A 24,162-nucleotide genomic window follows, 5' to 3' on the forward strand; every position below is an offset into this window, starting at 1 on the left:
AGAGTGACTTTTTTTTGGTGTCAGCACTGGCACCTAATCTGGAACACATGCCCTGCCAACTCATCCCAGGTCTGTATCAGACATTTAGAGCGTATCCTATAGATATGTCATTAACATCTATAAGAGGGGCCTGGGCGCCTTTCCTGAGCCTCACAATATTACATGTTATAATGACTAATAATTTCAGAAGGGTTGGAGATCCAGGGATTGGACCAATTGCCCGATTGCAGCCAGGATGGAATTTATTTCCCCTTTAATTGTCTTTTACTTCATTGAAGGTTTTTTTTTTGCCTTCCTCTGGATCAACATGGGGGGGGGGGGAGGGAATAGGCTGAACTGGGTGGACTTTTTTTGGCCTTACATACTATGTTACTATGGGAATAAGTCTTTGTACCTAAGAAGCTAGTCACCAGCCCTTGGGCTGAAGAGAGGAATGGTCAATCCATACCTACTATATTTATCAAGACTATGGAACAACTTTATTTAAGTTGCTTCAGAATACATACAGTTGGCAACTGGATTAGAGCTAAAAATCTGGTGCTGACAGCAGATGTTTATTGGTCGTATATTTTTAAAGCAATGGTCTTTATATACAGTATAATTCTGGCCTTATATATATATATATATATATATATATCACTGGAAGAAAATGTGCTGATGATATTGATACTTCTTTTCTAGTAGGAACTTTGCTTCTAGGGAACTGTGTCAGAAGACTCTTTGCTGACTGAAAGAAATGATATCCAGTACAGTATTCCAATTTGGCAGCAATGAATTGTCCTAACTTTTTGTAATTTGCAGTATGAAAAGAGTCTGAGAACATCTCGCGGTGCGCTGCATAAAGCAATCTTGACTTAATGAAAGAGCAAAAACAAACATTGTTCCATGTCCAAGACAATTTTATGTTTATTTGATTTCTTTCATGAGGACATTGTGCAGTATTGCATTCATGCTAGAGCCAGAGAGCCAATGCCCTCAAATGGGTTTTTAATAAAGAAAAATCTGCTGATTCGTTCTCACAAAACCCTAATTATCTCCTGGTGGTGACAGTTGGGGGGAGCTTACAACAGACATCAACTTTTTATTGGTTTTCTGTATACAATATGTTCTTTAGAATATGCTATCCTGGCTATCAATATACCCCGAATAGCATGAATATTATGAGGGTGTTTAACGACTTTAATTTTGATTAGGCCATCGATATTTGATTAGTGGAGGTAACCAATCAAGAAGAAGTCTGTGTACACGTCAAAGCTGAGTGTTTGGAGCCCTGGGATGGCATATTTAGCCCATACAATTACATATTATCATACTGTTGCATGGTGCCTCTGTGAAGCATGGTATTCTCCTCTATAAGCAACGCTTCTATAGGGAAAACCTCTATCATACTGGCTGTTATGAGAAAAAAGTTTTGTGCCATGTTAGCCAGTAGAGCAAAATGTGGTTGTTCTCAGCAAGAGAAACCAAGTAATCTTGTAGATATGATACCTTTTAATGGCTAACAAAAAGACATGATGTTATAACGAGCTTTCAAACCTACATAGGGTTTTTCTTCAGGCTTGATAGCCTGAAGAAGAACCCTAAGTAGGTTCACAAGCTCACAAGGCTAGCAAGCCTGAAGAAAAACCCTAAATAGGTTTGAAAGCTCGTTATAACATCATGTCTTTTTGTTAGCCATTAAAAGGTATCAAATCTACAAGATTACTTGGTTTCACTGGGTGTTTTTCTTGTAGTCATAGGTTTTGAATAAACCCTTGACCAAAAAAAAAAATTGCGCCTCTGTATAATATCAGAAGAGGCTTAATATGGGCTTTTAGCAATCTATGACTTCTTTAGTACAGAATGCAGAATATACAGGTGCGCCTTGTCGTGGTGCGCTGGCCGTGGTACTGTCAATGGAATCCCCGCCACAGATGTGAAAGCAGCCATACTCCACTCATTCTGTCCACTAACTTACAGAGAGTAGAAGAGAAGGCAGATGAAACCAGGATCAGACTAAACGCAGGGTTTGTTTGTAGTCAGGAAGATGTATGTTAGAAATCAAAATCTGGCTGTAGATGTCCAGTTGAGTGCAATCTGTACGTAGTCCACAAATGCACTGTCTCTGTGTGTTTATATACAGTTCTCTGTTGCTTATCATTGCTCCCTCAATCTGGCTGTACTGCTTGTGCAAGTGTAACGCTGAGGCCCCATTCACACAGGCATATTTGTGCACGCAAAATATGGACAATACACATGGGATTCTATAGGAGAATAGAACCCATAGATTTCAATAGGTTCGTTCACTGTATTTTTTCTACGCATTTCGGTCATGCCAAAAAAACTGCAGCATGCTCTATTTTCCTACGCATTTGCGCACCAAAAGACTCTATAGAAGTTATTGGAGAGGCAATATGCTAGGAGATGTGTTAAATACTGTGTAATTGCACAGGAAAAAAAACTGAGACTAATTAGCTATTTCAATTGGTGAGTATTTTTTTTACATGACTAGCAGGTGCAAAAATACAGTAAAATATGCTGTATAGTTCATTCCGCAAGACACGCTAAGCTCAGGCGCACGCAAATGCGCATACGTTCGTGTGAAGGGGGCCTTAGGCCAGCCTCACATGGGCATATGTGTATTTGTGCGCTCCTGGGTGCTGCGTATTTATGCACTGAACGTTGCCTTTTTGCACACACATCGGCATATCTTACTGTACTTTTTGCCCCCAAAAGCTGTATTCATTTGCGTGCTGCACACAAAAATGCACTAATTGAAATGGCTAAATAATCCTCATGAGTTCCAGATGTGCTCTTTTTCCAGCAGTATTTAACAAATCTCCTTGCGTATTCTGCACGGATTTGCCATCCCCCATTGACTTCTATAGGGACTATTGGTGAGCAAATACGCAGAAAAATAGAACATGTTCTATTTTTTTGGCACGGACGAAATCCGTGCACAAAATATTGAAATCAAAGGGTTCTTTTCTCTGCATTTTGGGTGCGCAAATACACCCGTGTGAAGCCGGCCTAACTCTTAAGCCACTTTCATGTGAGCATATTTTAACTCCATGTTTGGTCTATGTTTCGCAGACTACCATACAGAGCTAATCTATATATCTATTCACAGGGCAGTGTTTTTCATGCCGGCTTTTTAAAACTGCGACATGACCACTTTTTGTCTATTTTTGCCTCCGTATTGGGATTATTTTCTGTTGGGCAAATACTGATCACTATTTGCTTTTGCTCAGTAGAAAATCAAACCAATAACAATTAATATGGAAGCAAATACAGATCAAATACTGTTGATATACTGATGTAACGTTATCTATAGCATGTCCGTATTTCACATCTGTGTTATGGATAAGTTACAATAAGCTCTCTAGAACTGGCCTTAGGGTAATGAACTACCAGGACTAATGGGACTAACTTGGAAAACCTACACATATCAACATGAGCAGATTTGGTTTGTGGATTTTGCCATGGCTTTCACCCATTCCATTGCAATGAACAAAAAGCACACCCAAAATCCACAACAGATTAGACATCCATGCCTAGAATTCGCTTAAGATTTTTTACTCCATTTGTGAAAAGGGAATCATAAATTAAATAGTAGAATGAGTTTTTAGATAATTGATCTTCAAAAGAATATTCTAACCTGCTTCTATTGGCATGTTTCCTATCTTGGAATATTTGAAGCCAATAATTAAAAACTTTCTTAACCTTTGAAGTCATATATATAATACTGTACCATGAGAGAGACCCCACCCCAGCTTCACCGACTAAAGGTCTGGATAATAAAACAGTGATATTGTCAAATTCTATGTGGTACGTGTCGGAAAAATACCTATACTAGTGCACAGTGCAAAAAATGAGGGTAACACTGCTTTAAAGCCCTAAGATTCAAACACTTGAATTCTAGTAAGAAAATGTAAACTTGGGCAAGTAAATCCCAACTTATTGAGCATCTTCCGAGCTTCCTCTAACACAGCTATTTATCATGACTATTTCCTTTGGAATTCTCCAGACATAATTGTATTGATTACCCTGCAGCCAAACTAATGTATCTTGGTTGTGTTCAAAACACACCGATGTAATGGAGCTGAATTTGTTTCTTTTGTCTACAAAGTTAAGATATTGCAGTAAGTTTACCTTTAAGTCATAGAAAATTTGGAAAAAGTAGCCCTAGATGCAGTTTGGAATGTAGTTTTTTAAGCCAAAATTGCATCCATCAAGAAGGAGAAGTCCTTCCTCTATATTTTCCATTGCCTTCGAATCAACATCTGGCCTTGGCTCGAAAGCTTCACCAAAAATTACAATGACGTTATTTTCCAAAACTTAACCTAAGCAAATCGAAACATCTCAAGGTGTCATTGAAAAGCTATGTAGGTCTAAGAGGATCTTAACTATCTGCATGCATTGTACTGAATGCAAGGCAAAAGATAGTATAGGGTATGAGAAATACATGTAGCATATTGTGATATCGGCCAGAGTTGTACTTACAGTTGTCTTTTCCAGGCAATGCAGCAGGTGGTGGTGTTGACTTTCTATCAGGGAAGCTGATTTTCCAATGTGCGGCTCTTCTTCTGTGGAACCCTAAACAGCGACAGAGCTTAGCATTAATACATTTAATAAGGCCCACTGTGAAATAAGGGATCAGAGTGGTTCCGAGTTGTGACTTGTAAAGTGGATTGTCCAGCTACAGGTTACTTTTCAGAGGAATATACATAATAATCCTTCCTCCTAATCCCTCCTAACTGCTTCCTTCTAACGTTTCCCTGTTAGAAATACAATGCAGGTAGGATGCATTTTGTAGGGCTGAACATATATGAGTAGATCGCCGTACATTGCCTTTTGTTGTGGCAACATTTGTTTCGGGTTGAATTATTTGGATTGGTCATAGGTAATAGTGATATTTCAGGCTTGCTTCATTGGTACTTCCTCCATAATATTATAACTCTACGGTATAAATATTACTTATACTGTTATGGAATTCTTAAAGGGGCAATTGTATTGTTTGTTTTAATTGCTAATTAAAAAAACCTATACCAAAAACACATTGTATAATTATTTTTCTTTACCTGATTATGGGGGCAGCCATTTTAACTGAGCTGCAACAAGAGCAGATCTACTGTGATGCATTTCAGAAGCCTACTGAACATAAGAGAAAACTTCAGGACTCATTGACGGAGTGAGAAGCGAGGAGATGTTTCTTTCTTCACATTGGGCTATTAATTGGTAATTCAGCTTGCATTTCTGTAACATCTCCTTTGCTTGGGAACTTTGATTAATGCCATCATATCACATCCTTTGATGTTTTTGTCTTGGGTAGTCTTATTTTTGAGATCACACTTTATTTTTGGTTTTGGCCATTTTAGCTTTGACCTGTAGTTCGGTTATTATAATTGATGTTGAGTTATGGTATATTGGGGAGTGTTATTGCGCTTGGTAAATTTATTGGCTCTTTTTTTGGATCTTATGTCACTTATTTGTGATATTGATCTGAGTGATTTTTCGCTTTTAAGTGTTTTAATATCAACTTTGTGTGGTTTCTTTTTTTTCATATGTTTCTCAATAACAATGCTGTATTAATGTATATTTCAAATTTTTGGGATCTTTTGGTTTTGTTTTGTGCTGGTTGACTCTAGAGACCCGTCTTGCTACACCCCCCATATAGTATTGGCAACAGTGCCCATTGGTTCCATATGCAGAAGTCACTGTACAGACACAGAGGAGGTGAGTTGGGACCATCACCTATTGTTAAAAAAAGGCCACCTCTATGTCAAGTCAAGCAAGGAGCGTGACAGTTGCTGTGGAACCATGTGACACCCAGAAAGTATAAGATACATGATTTATTCTAATTAATAGTCTAATTAATAGGAAACATGCACTGGATGGCTGCTTCAGCAACTGTCCCATCCAACATGCAGCAGCCCCTTTCCATGCCAGATGTCAGCCTGGATTGGAGAGAATGACTGCATAACCCTCTTAATGGTGTGATCCTGTGTTATCTATATTTATTTATAGCCTATATAGGTATTATCTTGACCAAAGCTTAGAATTTTAAAAGCCCTGCACAATCGGTACAAACAATGTATTGGAAGCAATAAGAGGAAAGGTTTGGGGGGGAGAAGAGAAATAAAGGAAAGGGAAAAGAAAGAGTCTCTATCGAAGGAGGCACTTTGTAAAAGTGAATATACTTTCAGATATTCTTGTCATTGATCAAGAAACACTAAGTATCCCACGGCTGCCATATTGTGGTAAGTGTATCTAATTGAATATCTAAGAGAACAGTCATGTATTTGATACAATGGACAACTTCTAGCCATTTATGAAAATGTAGTATTAATGGAAAGGCCACACACCACCAATGGCAATTAAACATTCTTTGCACTGAAAGTAAAAGAAGGAACAACCTGGCAAGTAGTTTCAGGAAACTGCACAAGGGGCGAACAGGTAACAAAACTAAAAGGGAATCTAATGAACATGTAAAATGGGGTTAAAGACTGGCACTAAGAGCATTTTATAAGTGATCACCAAAAAATGTAAGGGCTAACCAAGGCTGTAACAATGCTAACATAGGTTGGGAATTTCTGGGTCAGTTGGCGTAGTAGATTCAGAGTATGATAGCACATCATGAGCAGTCTTCCTCATTTTGATAGGCTGGTTGATAAAAGTGTCTCAAATCGAACTGATTTTTGGTGAAATCACAGGAAGATCAAATTTCCCATAATGCCTGCTGCAGTGGTCAGTGTGCAGCCAATCCGCAGCCAAGGCGCCTTGCTGATGTCACCAAATGTAATCATCCTTGCCTATGGGCAGCAGTTTAATTGGATCCTGCACCACATGACCATCATCAATAAGCAGCAATTTCTTTTAAAGATCCAATAGGAAATAATGGGCGATTACTTATGAGGAATCACCAAACAATAGTATATGCAGCGATTTTTCAATCTCACAGCATTACTGTGAGAGAAAAATTGCTCATGTGAATAAACACATTGAAATCAATGTGTTTTACCGCGGGTGAGATCTGTTCACATCGCTATCGGACGTGAAACTCACCCGTGTGAATGCACCCTCATAGGAAGGATGTCCACATACCTTTGTCCATTTAGTATATATTAGTGCTATATGAACATTGGAAATAAAAGAATAACATTAAGAATGGCATCACTTGTGACTTAACCCTGTAGCCTTAACCTGAAAACTATAAGCATTATTCATCTGTAGAAAGTTTCCCGAGGACTGTTAATCTTTAACATTCAGATTTTTGATTACTAGTAGAGATGAGCGAGTATACTCGCTAAAGGCAATTGTTCGAGCGAGCATTGCCTTTAGCGAGTACCTGCCCGCTCGAGACGAAAGGTTCGGGTGCCGGCGGCGGGCAGGGAGCTGTGGGGGAGAGCGGGGAGGAACGGAGGGGAGATCTCTCCCTCTCTTCCCCCCACTCCCTCCTGCTGACTACCGCTACTCACCGCTCCCCCACGCCGGCACCCGAACCTTTCGTCCCGAGCGGGCAGGTACTCGCTAAGGGCAATGCTCGCTCAAGCAATTGCCTTTACCGAGTATACTCGCTCATCTCTAATTACTAGTAAAAGTTATATTTCACATCCTGTCTCCATTGCTTGCGTGTAATTTTGACCATTGTACTCTAATACCTTTGCTGGCCATATGTTGGCTCTCTTTGCTCTTACCTGAAATGGATGATAAAGCTGTAGATTGTAAGTTAGTTTAAAGACAGTAATATATTTGAAGTCTGCATATTGCACAGAAGACTATTGAGAATGTCAGAACTAATGGAGACTTTTTTTTAACCCTCTTTCTTTAAAAACAATATAGTTTCAGCTGTTTGAAAAAAAAAAAAAAGACTCTCTGGGGCGTTGGATCCAAGATGAGAACGACAGCCTGGGGGTCGATGCATTGCCATTATTGGACATCCCATAGCAGTGGAAGAAAACTTAGTTTTCTTAATAATCTACACTAAACTGTCCTAAGGGGTCCATTACGGAGTTTATGTTCTTGTACTCACTAGATAGATTTTAAATTAAACCTCAGATTGTTTGGCGATATAGTTGGAAAGACATGCGGCGCTCTCCGGTGATGGGATCTGGTCTCATGTTTAAAGATGGATGAAATGTGAAGAGCCATGCTGTTGTTAAAGACTGTAGTCCTATTGCATATCTACTGCAAACCCCAAATTAAACACCCACATCTCTAATCCCCGCACACTAAGGAGTATTGTTTGCATAGTTCGTCATTCTCCTTTAACAAGCTGTGCCTTATGCCAGTTCTTTACTCCAAGTTTCGGCACTTCGGTAAGTTGCCCTATTTAGTGTGGCTTATTGTGTCCAATTAATTTTAATTAGATGTTCATGTCGCAATGTAAAAATAAATGTGATAACATGACAAGTGTCTGTACACGTTTGTGAATATCTGGCTACGGTTTGGATGTGTGCAGAGCTGGGAAAGTGCCAACAAGCCGCTTGATCTGGAATAGTGTACTTAGTTACAGGTCTAGGACAGCAAACTGAATCTTTGCCACGGGTGAAGGAAAACTTAGCTTCGACTCTGTTAGTATTGGCAAATATCCAGGTAATGTCACTGAAGAGATGTCGGGAACGAAATAAAAAACTATAGTGCACACAGTGACTATTGACATGCAATGGTAAACCTGAGATTGTGTACCTTTACAAGATGCCATTAAAAGTTAATTAGTGGGTAGCAGACGTGCCTGGAATACAAGAATGCTGGAATGACTAATCTTTCCTACAGGTTAGCTAGAGCAAAACCATTGCCTGTCTCTTTGCTCTTGGTGAGGCAACATTACCCATTACAGGGGTTGTTCAGTTGTATCTTATTGATGCTCTATCGACAGGATTGGCAATCAATAATAGATCAGCGGGGGTTTACCACTCAAGATCTTCCCTGATTTGCAGTGTGCCAGGCCGATGCACTTGTGCAGTGAGCTGATTTCTGAAGCAAGCAGACAGCTCCATACCTGCTGCAGTGGTCAGGCTTGGTATTGCAGGCCATTTACTTTAATGGGAACATTGCCTGTAATACTAAGCCTGGCCACTGCAGTTGTAACAGAGCTGTCTGCTTCCTATCAGCTTAAGGGCGAGCACCCACTGGCGTTTGCGTTTCCCGCGGGAAAAAAACGCAGCGTTTTCGCCGCGTGTCCCGCGTTTTTTCCGCGCGTTTTTCGCGGCGTTTTCGCGGCGTTTTCGCTGCTTTGCCATTAATTTCCATGGAGAAAAATAAGGACACATATGCAACTGACAGTTCCTATGTTAAAAACGCAAACGCAATGCAAAAAAAACGCCAGTGGACAGGAACACATGTTATCTCTATGCCTGTGCAGGAAAAACGCAAAACGCAAAACGCAAAACGCAGGTAAAAAAACGCCAGTGGGTGCTCGCCCTTAGGCTGGTTCAGACGCAACGATAAACGCTCTAAAGATGTCGCTCAAGTGACTTTTGAGCGATCATCGCTGTATCATTTACAGCGCAAGATGATCGCTCAAGATGAGTGATCACCTTGCGCTACCAGCAGAGGATGCAGAAGACAAGCAGGGTGTTCCCACTTGTCTTCTGCATCCAGCTGTTCCCCCGCTCCGAGCGCCCGGCTGTTATACAGCCCGGCACTAGGAGCGGAGGATGCAGAAGACAAGCGGGGTGTCCCCGCTTGTCTTCTGCATACAGCTGTTTCCCTGCTCCAAGCGCCCAGCTGTTATACAGTCCGGCGCTTGGAGCGGAGGTTGCAGAAAACAAGCGGGCTGTCCCCGCTTGTCTTCTGCATACAGCTGTTCTCCACTCCAAGCGTCCAGCTGTTAAACAGCCGAGCGCTCGGAGCAGAGGATGGTAAAAAAGACAAGCGGGGTGTCCCCGCTAGTCTTCTGCATCCAGATGTTTTCTGCACAGAGCGCCCGGCTGTTATACAGCCGAGTGCTCCGTGCCAGGTATAAAGAACAGAGCTGGACCGCTCTGTTCTTCATACTCGACCCATTATCAGGGAGCGGGATACAGCTGAAACAATGTATCCCCGCTGTGAATCCCTGATAAGACTCATCATTGTCTATCAGCACGCTGAAAGACAACGATGAGCGACGGCATAATGAAAACTGCAAGACGTAAGTGCAGTTACACACAACGATTATCGATCAAAAGACGGCTTTTGAGCGATAATCATTGTGTCTAAATGGGCCTTTAGTCGATGAGCACACAGACCGAAAGAACAGTTGATTGGTGGAGGGGTCCAAACTGGCAAACTCTCATCTACTATTCATCACCTACCCCAAGCATAGGCCATCAATAGTTTACAATTAATACCTTTAAGTTTAAAATGGCACTGAATACCCAAATGGTCTATTTATAAATGGGAGCCCTGAGATATATCAACTACATGTACTGTCATTTAACTATGTCAAGGAGATAGGCCCTAAAAGAACAAGGTACCGTACATACCGCCATTTCCAGTGCCTCATTCAATAAGCCATTTCTTTTACTGTGCAGGTAGGCAGATGAAGTTCCGGTCTTGGCCACCTTTATCCTGGCAAGTCTAGCTTTCTATGGAAGAAAAAAAAGTATTGTCACCATCATATTACAGGTTCCTCTAAGCTGTATAAATCACAAAAGCATCACATTTTCTTACAAACATTGTTGGAGTTGTAAAAGTATCAACAAGAATTAGGATTTCAAAAAGTCGCAAACCATGAAATATTTCTGAAAGAATAAATTGATGTGGAAGCCGCTATCAGCAGCTGTAACAATGACTATGGTATTTATTTGTTTTTACATTTTGCGCCAACTGAAATTCTAAGGCCTCATGTCCACGGGGAAAATCAGGCTCGCTACGGATTCTCCATGGAGAATCTGCAGCGGGTCCCTCCTGCCCCGCGGACATGAGCGCTGAAAAGAAGAATAAATCAGAATTAACTGACCTCCCGCACGCTCCAGATCCTTCCTTCGCTGCGGCGTCATCTTCTCTGCGTCGCGGCCGGATCTTCTTTCTTCGGCCCGGCGGATGCGCAGGATGACGTCGGTGACGTGCCCCGCGCATGCGCCGGCCCGAAGCAAAATGATCCGGCCGCGACTGAGGAAAGATGGCGCCGCGGCGAAGAGAAGACAAGGAGCGGGTGAGTAAAATCTGATTTTTGTCTCCTGCGGATCCGGACGGCTTCCATAGGCTTCAATAGAAGCCCGCGGGAGCCGTCCCCGCGGGAGACCCACACGCAAATGGAGCATGGTCCAGATTTTTTCATGCTCCATTTTTTTTAAAATCACTTTTATTGACCATCCGCGGGTATTTATCTACCCGCGGGTGGTCAATGCATCCCTATGGGGCGGATTTTAATTCTTCTTTTGCCCCTGGACATGAGGCCTAAATCTCCAGTGTAATGTCCTCCAGAACCGCGAGCCAAGTCTGTGGTGTGAACAATGTTAGACTGCAGTATTTTGGGCTGACTGTGACAATCGTAGTGCTTTTTGCGTAGAACACCACCTTAAATATATTACAACCATTGTGACTAAGAGTGGCTTTACAAGGGCAACTATTGGTTTAGCCTTTGCCGAAACACTCAGTGCTGTAGTCTCCCGCAGGAGCAGGTCAAGTGCTCACTTGAAGACTTGCTTACACAAATCTAAATGCATTCAGTCAATTGGCAACCAATGAACGTGTGCTGGAGAGGGGTCAGAATTTCAAATACAGGCTCACCAAAAACAAATCCCAAAACTCATGATCTCTAACTAGTTAATAATCATATTCCACCCCATTGTAAATATTCCCAGCTATGATGAAATTGAGCAAGTGAACAATTGCTCTGTGTGTAAGCCGCAAACTATCACTTGTCTGCTTTAGGGTTTAAACAGATGGGTGTGTTTTAGACCGTTAAGTGGGCGTAAAAATCACGCCCGCATGATGGGAGGAAACAAAACCATTGATTTCAGCGGTTTTGTTTCCACTATTAGGATTCTTGAGCGTTAATACTACGTGATAGAAAAGATAGGACTCATGCTGTTTTTTTTTCAAACCCACACGCACCTAAGCAACTATATAAAGCAGCTATTCAGATGATAGTTGTCCTGTCTAAGGTCGGCTTTACATGTCCGGATTTGAATTGCGGAATCAGCGATCATCACCCGCTCATTCACATGTCCACTCAGAGCAGATTTAAAATCGCAGCATGTTCTATTTTTGTGCAGACTCTGCGGGGATGGCTTTCATTGAAGTCAATGAAAGCTGTCTGAACCGCGGCCCATTGCGGATAGGCTTCGGGTACCCGCATCATCACCTAGCAATGGGAAAATTTGGAAAATAAGAAAAAAAAACCCTGTACTGCGCATGACCGAAGGCAAGTGTCCACGGTCATCCACAGTACAGGAAAACATAGGGTATTAGTGTAATATGTTGACACTGGAAGTGTGGGTGTGACCAGGCTGAGCTAGAGGTAACGCCCAGGTCACAGCCACAGCTCCCAATTGAATCCAAGACGCATACGCCTTCACTGAGCTGGCAAGAGAGAGATAGCTTGACGTAGGCGATTGCAAAGCAGGACGCTTGTATCTGGTGTTCTGTTGCCACGGTGACCCGTCAGCCCTATTTTTCTCGTGGGGGTCCGATGACCTTACAGAGGGAGCACTTTACAGGCCACAATCTACATAGATCGCAGCATGTAAGAGATTAATAGCAGGGGTCACTGCTCCAATGCACCCCCAAGCTGATGCACGGGGGGGCTGGCTATCACTGACAACCGTCTCTCCCATTGCCGGAGCTCGTCAATGTCGAGGCTAATGGCAAAGCAGGAAGCCTGTATCTGGCATCTCATTGCCATGACAAACCGTCGGGCCTCCACGATTTATTATCGCAAGGGTCCAATGACGAAAAACAGAGGGAGCTCTGTCCGTCTGTGAAAACCCTTTATTAACATAGATTGCGGCATTTAAGCGGTTACCGGCATCCTTATGATGTAGCGAGCTCTCTGCAGCTCAGTCAAGCTGTGTACACCGCAGCCAATCGGGAGCTGTGGGCATCACCTGGGTGTTACCTGTAACTCAGCCTGGGCACACCCTGGTGTAGACATATTACACTAATACCAGTACATAGTATCGCCAGCTGCAGTCAGAGACGGATTCTGCTGCGGGCTCCCGCATGTGAAAACTGACTCATTTGTGTGCAGGCGACCTAAAGCCACCCCAGGCCATTTACTGAGTTTTGGAATCAGACTGATAGGCTCATTGCTTTAATATGAAACTGGCTGTTTGGCTTGTGTATGTTTGAAATAGGGAAATAAAACTGTGAGCACCAATGAGGACAAGGACTTTCGGGAATGACTACAACTTGTGTGCAGTGCTGCAGAATATGTTGGCTTTGCCATATATCAGCAAGAAATAATTAAAAAAATGTATGTAAAAAGTCTTTTTGTCATTGACTAAAAGAAATGGTACTGCAATGAATGAAAGAAGTGGTTGGTGCGATGATGTGCTTGAGATTCCGCGCACTCCCCAGTATCTGATAGAATGAATCAAGCAAGAAATATCAGAAGCATCAAACAGCACAGCTTCCTTTCAACAGCGATCATTCATTGCAGATAGTGGACAAGTACTTGTAATTTGCCTAATCAAAAGCTCCAAGTCCTTTCTGTCGCTTGTATTCCTGATCAAGAGAAGCCAGATTTTTTTGCTATTCTTCTGAATCATAAAAGGTAAATACGTGAAAACAGAACCTATCATAATTATATTTGGACACATTTTATAAGGTAATCTTTCTGAGAGCTCATGCAGAACTGTGCTGCTCTCCCTCTAATTATTATTAGTTAATTACATTTGGTTTTTAAAAGGAAGCAAAGTGTTGTAATTGTAGAGGTAAATATCACGCTGTCACTGTTCCAATAGAGGAAAATAATGAGCGGTTCATGAATACTCGCCACTTGTATTCCTCTCAATCTGGCAACTTTTTCAATTCACAGTTTGAGAATTTCACAGATATAAATTGGCAACTACAATTGTATTCACAATTCAGATACGATCCTGCCAAGTAAGAACCTGATGATTGCTCTTTGAGAACAAGTCTGAGAAACAATGGATCAGGTTGCCATGGGAGGTGGTGAATTCTCCTTCAATGGAAGTCTTTAAACAAAAAGTGAACAGACATCTGTCTGGGATCCTGCATTGAGCAGGGAGTTGGGCCAGATGACCCCAAAGGTCGCTTCCAACTGTACCATTCTAGGAATTTATGATTCTATATAGTGACGATAATTATATTGCTTTACAATCAGCCATGATACCAAAAGTCAAGATATCTACTTGTCTTGATACAAAGAAGAAGCTGCTCCATGCCTCTGTATTGTTCCAGTCAGTTCTTCTTGGGAAGAATTTTGCTTTTAGACTAAGACCATAATCTGGAACTACTTTTGAAGGTGACTGAATATAATACTAGTCAAAAGACCACATGATACCACCTATATGGGATGAAACTGAAAGGGAGGAGACAAAAATTAAATATTAGAAAAAAACTTCCTAACAGTTAGGGTGATCAATGAGTCGAACAGGTTGCCACAGGAGGTGGTGAGTTCTTCATTGGAAGTCATGACTCGGGAGGTCCCTGCCAACTCTAAGCCAACTTTAGGCCTTATGCACAAACCATCCTCTGTAAATGCTGCAAGTTTTATGACTGTACTATGACACTACACACTTCTATGGACGCTACAGTGCCTCTGTATGCTTCTGATTCCAGATGGTTGGGGTATAAACAGGATTTGCCAAAGAAAAAATGGTGCCATGTTCATCTATATGTTATATCATGGAGATATACTACTCTCAAAACACTTCTACTAGTCAAGAATATCTCCACAATACAGACTGTAAGGCTACCTTCAGATAAGTGTGCTTTAGCTCTCTATTTGGTCCGTGTTTTGCGGATCGTAATACAGAGCAAATATAAATCTATGTATCTATTTACATGGCCGTATTTTTCACAGCCAGTTTTTAAAAATGCATTATGACCTGTTCTTTGCATTTTTGCCTCCATGTTGTGATTGTTTTCTATTGCGCACATACAGATTAGCATTAGAGATGAGCGAGCATACTCACTAAGGGCAATTGCTCGATCGAGCATTGCCCTTAGTGAGTACCTGCCCACTCAGGAGCAAAGATTCGGCTGCCGGCGGCAGGCGGGGAGCGGCGGGGGAGAGCAGGGAGGAACGGAGGAGAGATCTCTCTCCCTCTCTCGCCCCTGCTCCCTCCTGCTCACTGCCGCAACTCACCTGTCACCCGAAACTTCTCTGCCGAGCGGGGAGATACTCGCTAAGGACAATGCTTGATCGAGCGGGGAGATACTCGCTAAGGACAATGCTTGATCAAGCAGGGAGATACTCGCTAAGGACAATGCTTGATCGAGCGGGGAGATACTCGCTAAGGACAATGCTTGATCGAGCGGGGAGATACTCGCTAAGGACAATGCTTGATCGAGCGGGGAGATACTCGCTAAGGACAATGCTTGATTGAGCGGGGAGATACTCGCTAAGGACAATGCTTGATCGAGCGGGGAGATACTCGCTAAGGACAATGCTTGATTGAGCGGGGAGATACTCGCTAAGGACAATGCTTGATCGAGCGGGGAGATACTCGCTAAGGACAATGCTTGATCGAGCGGGGAGATACTCGCTAAGGACAATGCTTGATCGAGCGGGGAGATACTCACTAAGGACTATGCTTGATCGAGCAATTGCCCTTAGCGAGTATGCTCGCTCATCTCTAATTAGCATTTGTCTGCTAGAAAATATAATGAAACTAAAACAGATCAAATACTCTTGAAATAATGATAACATATGGTTGTAATGTCACCTGTAACACGTCCGTAATAGGGATCCGTATTCCAGATGTGCTAAAATACACTTTTTTGAAACCAGCCTAAGGGTGGTTTCACACTGGCATATCCTTTTTTTTGGCACATGCCCTAGTGAAACGTATCTGCGCCATGTATGAGGCCTTTTTAGCCTAATGAGTTACAGATGTGTTCTTTTTTTCATGGAATAGCGCAGCATAATGTGCATCCCGTTGCACATTGCATGCACTTTTGCGCACACCCCATAGACTTTTATCGCGATCTTTGGTACACAAATCAATGGGTTCTATTCTCTGCATATTGTGCTCCATGTGCCTTCCATGACTCTACAAAGGGATACCACAGAGTCGGACTGGGCCCACCAGTAAAACTCATGCAAATATTACCCCATCCCCATTCACAAATTCCTCACCGCTGTACTCCATATACTTTAATAAAAAGGTGGTTGATTTTCTGTGTGGCCCTGTCTCATCTGAAGTACATGGAGAATGCAGCGAGCTGGAATTTGCGCACCCCATTCATCCAACATGTGCAAATCCTATGTACAGCTCAATGAAAGAGATGGAGGCCTACCGTGGCTCAGGGAATTTACTGGTTCCCCAAGTTTTTAAAGAATCAATCTGTGCAAAATTATAGGAAAAAAAGATTTAAAAAAACACAAATCCCCATTAACATCGAAGATCATCCTGGTGTGATATTATTTAAAGTTCTATACTACACCGAACCATAAATGCACAATTGTTGGACGTAATCACAAATCTCCGAGCAAGTAGAAGCTATTAGCAGTCATTTTCTAACTGTACTTCCCAAGATCACTATTGGCCAAGGGGAACATTGTGGGCTCATGTATTTTCTTTGATATCATTTTATATAACAAGAACTAAAAGAGTAAAATCCGGCTCCAGCTCTGCCACTAAGTTGTCTTCTATTAAACTACTTACAGCTGTGGGACATTTCATAGAGATCAGAGAATGTTTGCTACTATGAATCCATAGGAGGAATTATGTATCGGCTTCTCCTTTTATGTATTTAATGCAAATTCTTAATTAAGCACAGCGCTCCCGCTCTCAGATGAGTTCAGGGAAATCTGTGCTTAGTTCAGACATTGTTCGCTGCTGGCTATTTACATTTCTATCCAGGGCTCAGCCTTTACACTGTCATAGTTTTCTCGTCCCATGGGGGGCTCGTGTTAACGTATTGAGCTGCTATTGAGCAGCAGATTACTATTGCTGTCTGCGTTGTATACAGTAATTTAGCATGAGTAATAACCAGTGGTGAGATTTTATGCAAGAAAACGGTGGGTGAACCAAGAACAAAAAAAATATTAATATGTAGACTACAATAAATCACTCAAATGTAAAAACAACGAGGTGGAAAAAATATTTTCTCGCAGTCAGATTAAAATGCTGTGCTTAACTATTCTTGCCTGAAAAGACTGCCATGAAGTTCAGTGAGCTGAATTTACAAAAATCATCGATTTAACTTATGAATTAATTAGAGAATTTTAAAATCTATTCAGTTTTTTTTTAGGTGCCAAACTCATACATAGTATCAGGGGCGTAAGTAAAGGCTCAGGGGCCCTGATGCAAAAGGTGAGCTGGGCCCCCCCCTCTATCTGTATCTGTACCTGTACCCATACCTAAACCATACTGCACAGAGACATAATTTGAAGCTTCTGGGCCCCAATGCAAAACCTGTAACAGGGCCCCCAACTATAATACGTTATTCATAGTACTGGGCTCCCTATATGGAGAAGAGAGGCCTTATGGGCCCCCTAAGGCTCCTGGGCCCGGGTGCAACCGCATCCCCTGCACCCTCTATAGTTACGCCCCTGCTTGGTATCTGACAGGCGTATTGTGCCATTAGCATTTATCCATTGCATTGATTACTAGAAAAAATTCTAAAAAAAGAGGACACAGCCAAAGTCAATGTTTTATGCACATTCTTTATGCACATTCACTGAGGCGAGTTCTGCTCCTGAGGCTAGGGTGATCTCTTCATACACCAAATTACCACACCGTACGTAAACTTTCCCTTCTCTGAACACAGCTAACATCCGGGCAACCAGGACATCCTTGCCCAACTCTCCAAGCTCGACTGGATCCACCATAACTTCAACCCCTATTAATCTTCGATGCGTCCCAATCAGCAAGACCAGGACAGTCTCATGATGAGGAGATGTCTTTTGAGCGAATTTTGAGTGATAAAAGCAGTGTCTAAATGGGCCTTTACATCTCAGGCAGATATGTGAATGATTAGAGTTGTGGTGTAATTAGATGAACAGTCTTGCCACCTGAGGCCCTTAAAGTGGTTCCCCCATGGCCTATAAAAGGCTCTCAGAGGCTCCTTGTGTGTAGTGACCTATTCTTCTGCTTGTGTAGAGCTTTTTGACCACTAGACGCCTCAACGATGCAGAGAAGAGATTTCAACTTGTTAAAAGAGACTGAGGGGGCACATTTTTGGGATGTGAGAAGCTGGATCGTCATATAGACGAATAGTCCCTACCTGGGCTGTTCTGACCAGACTGTTAGGAGGTCTTGGGACCAGGGAATAGATGAGGACACGCACACAAGGCAGCTCAGGTTGCCCTCGACAGACCACCAGTAGAGAGGATCATCTGATCATCCAACAGGCATGAGCAGCTTCAACTGTTTCATTGTTCACCATGCAGAGACAGGTGGTGCCATCATTATGGGCTCCTGTGTCTGTTGGAACCATTTTCAAGTGCTTGACTGAAGGACATTTGATCTCCTAGCAGCCATTATGTGTACTGCTTTTGACACCCACCCATCGTCACCTCCGCTTGCAGTGGTGGCATGAACGAAGCTGGACTGCTACGGAGTGGACTAGGTTGTCTTCAGTGACGAATCTAGAGTTTGGGCGCTGACAATAGATGTGTTCATGTCTGGAGATCTAAAGGTGAGCGCCTCAATCCTGCCTTTGCTGTGGAGCAGCACACCGCCCCACTGCTGGTGTGATGGTCTGGGGGCCCCAGTGTTTCTCTTCTAGTAGTGGCACAAGGGACTATGACAGCTCAGCGATATGTTCAGGACATCCTGCAGCCACATGTGTTGCCTCTCATGGTAGCTTCCAAGAGGCATTTTCCAGCAGGATAATGCTCAGCCGCATACACAAGGGTGTCACAGGAATGCCTCAAGAACATTGCCACACATTCGTGGCTGCCTGGTCATCATTAGAACTCTATGGGACCATCTGGATGCCAACTCCAACAGGCTATGAGTTTGCACAATCTAGAAGCTAATATACAGCAAATGTGGACTAATATGCTGCAAGATACCATACGGAACCAGTATATCTTCATGCTCGCACGTATCACATCTTACATCCAAGCTAGAGGTGGTACAACAGGATACTAGAGTCTTCATGCCTGCCTGTATCACATCTTGTATCCAAGCTAGAGACAGTACAACACGGTATAGAGCCTCCATGCCCACCCATATCAAATCTTATATCCAAGCAAAAGATGGTACAACAGGGTAGTAGAGTCTCCATGCCCACCCATATTACATCTTGCATCCAAGCTAGAGGCGGTACAGCAAGGTGCTAGAGCCTTCATGCCCGCCCATATCAAATCTTGTATCCAAGCTAGAGTTTGGCCCAACTAGAGCCTCCATGCCTGTCTGAATCACATTCTGCATCTAAACTAGAGGCAGTACAACATGGTACTATAGCCTCCATGCCCATCCATATCAAATCTTGTATCCAAACTAGAGACTGTACAACAGGGTACTAGAGCCTCTATGCCTGCCCAAATCACATCTTGCATCCAAGCTAGAGGCGTTACAAGGTGCTAGAGCCTCCATGCCCGCCCGTATGAATAGCACTATTTTAGCTATTCATGAATGAATAGCTAAGCACTATCTGTAATTGGATGAGCGCTCAGCCAATAGCTAAGCACTAGCTGCTATTGGCTGAGCGCTCAGCCAATCAGCACAGTCCTTTCAGGAGGGGAAGACTTTTAAATCCCCGCCTGCTGAAAGTGCTGGACAGCAGTGCCGAAGAGCCAGCCGGAGGGCATGTCTGAGTGGCAGAGAGGTGAGTAAAGATTTTTTTCTTTTTTTTAACCAGTTAATGATGATTTTCAGGGAAGGGCTTATACTTCAAGCCCTTCCCCGAAAATTATACTGGGGACCCTGCGAGAAAGCACTGCTTTCAATGGGATTGGCAGCAGTGCTGATCCCATTGAAAGCAATGGGATAGCATGCTGTACTTCTGCCACAGCTGTGACAGCTGTGGCAGAAGTCTGTGGTATTCTCTTATGTTTTCAATGGGGCTAGCGCTGCTGCCGCTGGCCCCATTGGTAAACACTGGCGATGTTCCAGCGATTTTTCCAGCGTTTCTCTTGCGCTGCGAGGCGAGAGTTTTCACTTGCTCTCGCAGCGCAAGATAGAAAAAAACGCCAGTAGGTTTCCACCCTGAGGGTTGAAGGTACCCCCATGTGGCTGGTACTCTCACTCAGGAACCCAGAAGAAGAACTCTCTTCCCGCTCTCAGACACTCATACTATAAATTGGTAATACATTCAGAACCAATGCATGGTGTGTCCAATGCTAATACCAATAAGACCTCACATAATAGTGCATCAGAGATCCCAAAGAACACATAAATTGATTCCAAACACTGCACACATCACAACAGGAGCAGCCTCCTTCCCATGTGACAGTTTACCCCTTTGTTCCCTTGTGACCAGCTTTATTTCCAATTTGGTCATTTGCAATGTACTGGAGCGGCTCTTGCAGATTACCTAGGACATTCTCCAGTGTTTTGAGTCCTATAGTGAATACAATCTGTATATTATAATAGACCTTTAGGAACATCAATGGTCACTTCAGTTCTCTCCCTTTAAGGTCCATTAACTTTTCCATTGTGCAAGCTCATATAGAAGACAATGGTTCCCATAGCTACAGCTCATCTATTACAGACACGTTTGTTCGCCCTTCAACTAGAAGTTTGATTACTATATGCAAAACTAATTTTTCAACATCAATCTAATACTAACGGATAGTTTCACAACTGATTTTTCAATACTTTTGCAGAAAATATGGCGAGGTACTATATAAGTGTCGCCATGTATAAAAACAAACGCAAAAAGGTGCTTTCCATGAAAGTAATCATGCAAGGAAAAAAATTATAGGATGTAAATGTGTAAAGGGCGAAAACACACCCTTACTTTATACCAGGTTTGTTAAAGAACCTCCAGAATTGGGTAGTTAATCACACGGTCAATTAGAGCGGCTTCACAAGAGCATATGCTCAAAAACACTCTCCCAAGCGCAACATATTTGCACTATGCACAAGATTGATGAGGTTGATTTGCACCCGTGTCTGCGCATAACATTGTACTTTTTGTGCACAGAGAGTACATACACATGCGCAAACCCCCCTTTCCCCCTTCCCATGCATTCCAACAAAGCAGCGCTCACTCCTCTCTCTCCAAGATGGTCCATATGCCTTTGATATAACCACTACTTTCATAACCATTGGAACTAATGGACTGCGCTCTTGTCTATACATTTGCCACACCTAATTGTAAAAGAAAAAACACTCTAAAATAAAATAAGTGAGTCCAACAAGGCTTCCATTGGTATTATTGTATCTTGACGCCACTAGGGATTCCTGGTAGAGTCAAGATTAATAGGGAGGTGACGCCCCTGTACCTGATTGGCTGCAGTTCTTCTCCGCACCAGGTCCCCGGAAGGACACTGAAGACTGCTACAAAAGCCATATAGCGTCTGCCGGCGGTGCAGCTGCTCATCCACTACTGAAAGTCGCTTCCCTGGCGGTGCCCCACACTGGCCAGCAGGTAGGGCAAACCTTTGCATTGGCAGGTGTCAGCAGGGGAGTGCCGGTAATGGAGCACACATGCGGCCGACTGCCAGCACAAAGCTGTTTGCCTGCGCTCGGGTCGGAGTCCTGAGGTGGAAGCAGCGACAGAGCAGTGAGGCTACGGGTGGGTGGCCGGGTGGCAAGCAATGGGAGAAATGCAGCCTATTACTGAGCTCACACACTGCAGACAGTGCTGACATTTCTGCCGGCTGTGGAGGGTTAGCGTCATGGTTAATGTTCTTAGCCTTACATAATTACATGTAAATGCTGCCATCTAACTGCCAGCATTTACAGGTAATAATGTAAGGCTAACAACAGCTACAACCATCACTCTAAGCTGGCAGAAATATCTCTACTGCCTGGCAGGACCTTTGTACCTTCATACTAACGAGAGCTGGGGGTGTGAGAGTGGCGTTACTCCTGTCAAACTCCTAGCTTTCGGTGGCGTCAAGGTACAATAATACCCCCTCCATCAGTGTACTTTTTGGTAATAAGTTGGTGCTCCCATAGTTCTAACATAAATTCTTTTGGACTGTCACTATTGTTGAGTATCCTTCTTTATTTATTAGTCATTGACAAGAGATATAACGTTTTAGATATCCCATGTATTAACAAACCATAATCTGTCCTATGATATGATGGAGTACTAGTGACAGACCATGAGGACTTGACTTTAACTGTAATGTCAAATTACCGTATCTATCAATTGCACTGAAAAGAGGATTTATCGAGGCCTCTGGCAGATTAGTTTTCTTCAGCTGTGGGCTGGTTTCTACTCCAGTATTTGTATGTGTTTTCCATGGAGGGGTATACCAGTGTCAGAGTGAACTCTTCACCCAGGACTTTAATCAGCATTCTTCAGTTTTGTTCTCTAGTGCTAGATGTGATTTAGCTCCATACACTTACCAGGAGCTTAGTCCATCTGCCCAAGGGATCTGCTTGCCTACAGCATAAGCAGTTCAGCAGCTGCTTACATATACAGGACTCAGTGCAATCAGGTTAAAGTTAGAAGATTTCTATAATAATGAAAAAAAAAATAATCCATGCACCTATATTACTGACCAAGTTGACCAACACTCAAGAATTTGAGTTTATTAATTACTCTATGCCTTTACTATTAACTTATATATTCACTGAAAGATTGATGCATACTTCTACTATATCAAATCATCTATGTAATGTTAGGCTGCCTTCACATCTGTGCTGGAATCTCCGTTTGCAGGCATCGTCGCAGATCCGGCACAAAATTCTGGATGCAGCACATTTTCTACAGGTGAAATGCTGTGCACCTGAGCGGAAACAGAATGGACCCTATTATAGTCAATGGAGTCCGTTCGTCGATGCTCGGTTTCATCATAGTTTGATTTATTCAGCCAGGTGATCCTGGCCACGAATGGAGGAGAACAATGGAACCCCTGATGCAGATGTGAAAGCAACCCTAAATACTCTTGTATAAAAAGTATTACGGAGGTGATACCTTTATTGGTTAATCAGAAAAATTATATTCGCAAACTTCTGAGGATACTTAAGGTCTCTTAGTCAGGCCTGATGAAGGGGTTTTGAAGAGACTCCGTCACCATCTTTTTGCACCTCTCTCTCAGGGCAGCACAAGGTAGTGACAGTCACACTGACTACAGTGGCATGTCTGCTATAGATCTGTGCAGGAGGTTTTGAGAAATTTGCCTTTGTCAGTAGCAGCACAAGCATAGAGGACTACTTAAAGTAGTCCTGGATATTCAGGAGCCGCAGGTCAGCTACACCCACCCCTCCCTCCAGCCACTCATTGGCTGCTGCAGCCAATGACAGAGCTCAGAGATCATTGCTGAGCTCTGTTATTGGCTGCAGTGGCAGGTGTATGAGATAGCACTGCTGACTGCAGCCTGTAAACAATATGCCAGCAGGAAGACCAGAGTCGCTGGCAGGGGAAGAGCGGAGAGCGGGAAAGGTGAGTACGAGCCCCATGAGCCCTTTATAATATGAAGGGGACAGGGTATTATAAAGAAGCAGGATATCAGACAACCCCTTTAAGAGACAGCTAACTTGGAGCGTACAGCATGACCCCAATGTAACAAATGTTAATTCTATAGGATATCTGAAATGTATGGCAGAAGCTGAAATGCTAAAGCATGCTGATATGGTGGCAATGCACGACAAATTAGACGTTGGTATGCTCCAGCTAAAATACATATGGCATGTTTAACCTCATCCCAAAGGTGCTAAATGGGATGGTTTTGCTCTTTGAACTAGTCAATGACTACATTGCCCTTGTTAGACCGCTTTCGCACCTGTGTTAGGGTCAGTTCAGAGCTCCCTTCTCTCTACTCCGTTTTTAGTGAAGAGAAGCTGAAATAAAACTTAAAAACAGATCCGTTTTTTTCCCTTTGATTTCGATGCAGTTTCAAAAAAGCAGAAAACAAACGGAACGAGTTCCATTTGCTTCTATTCCGCCGGGTTGTGTTTTTTTTAAATGGAAAAATAGCGCAATCTGCAGTAT

General features: G+C 42.9%; 1 protein-coding gene across 2 annotated transcripts in view; it reads right to left on the reverse strand.

Moving 5' to 3' along the window:
• Positions 1–24,162, reverse strand: part of KCND3 (potassium voltage-gated channel subfamily D member 3) — a 412,167-nt gene that overhangs the window by 22,477 nt on the left and 365,528 nt on the right. For both annotated transcript variants that reach the window (XM_066598663.1, XM_066598662.1), the window contains exons 3-4: positions 10,446–10,547; positions 4,483–4,575 (exon numbers count right to left, since the gene is read on the reverse strand). In XM_066598663.1, coding sequence (XP_066454760.1) covers positions 4,483–4,575; positions 10,446–10,547 — 195 coding nt within the window. The remainder of the gene's footprint in view (positions 1–4,482; positions 4,576–10,445; positions 10,548–24,162) is intronic.

Source organism: Eleutherodactylus coqui, chromosome 4, assembly GCF_035609145.1.
Source record: "Eleutherodactylus coqui strain aEleCoq1 chromosome 4, aEleCoq1.hap1, whole genome shotgun sequence".
NCBI classification, from domain to species: domain Eukaryota; kingdom Metazoa; phylum Chordata; class Amphibia; order Anura; family Eleutherodactylidae; genus Eleutherodactylus; species Eleutherodactylus coqui.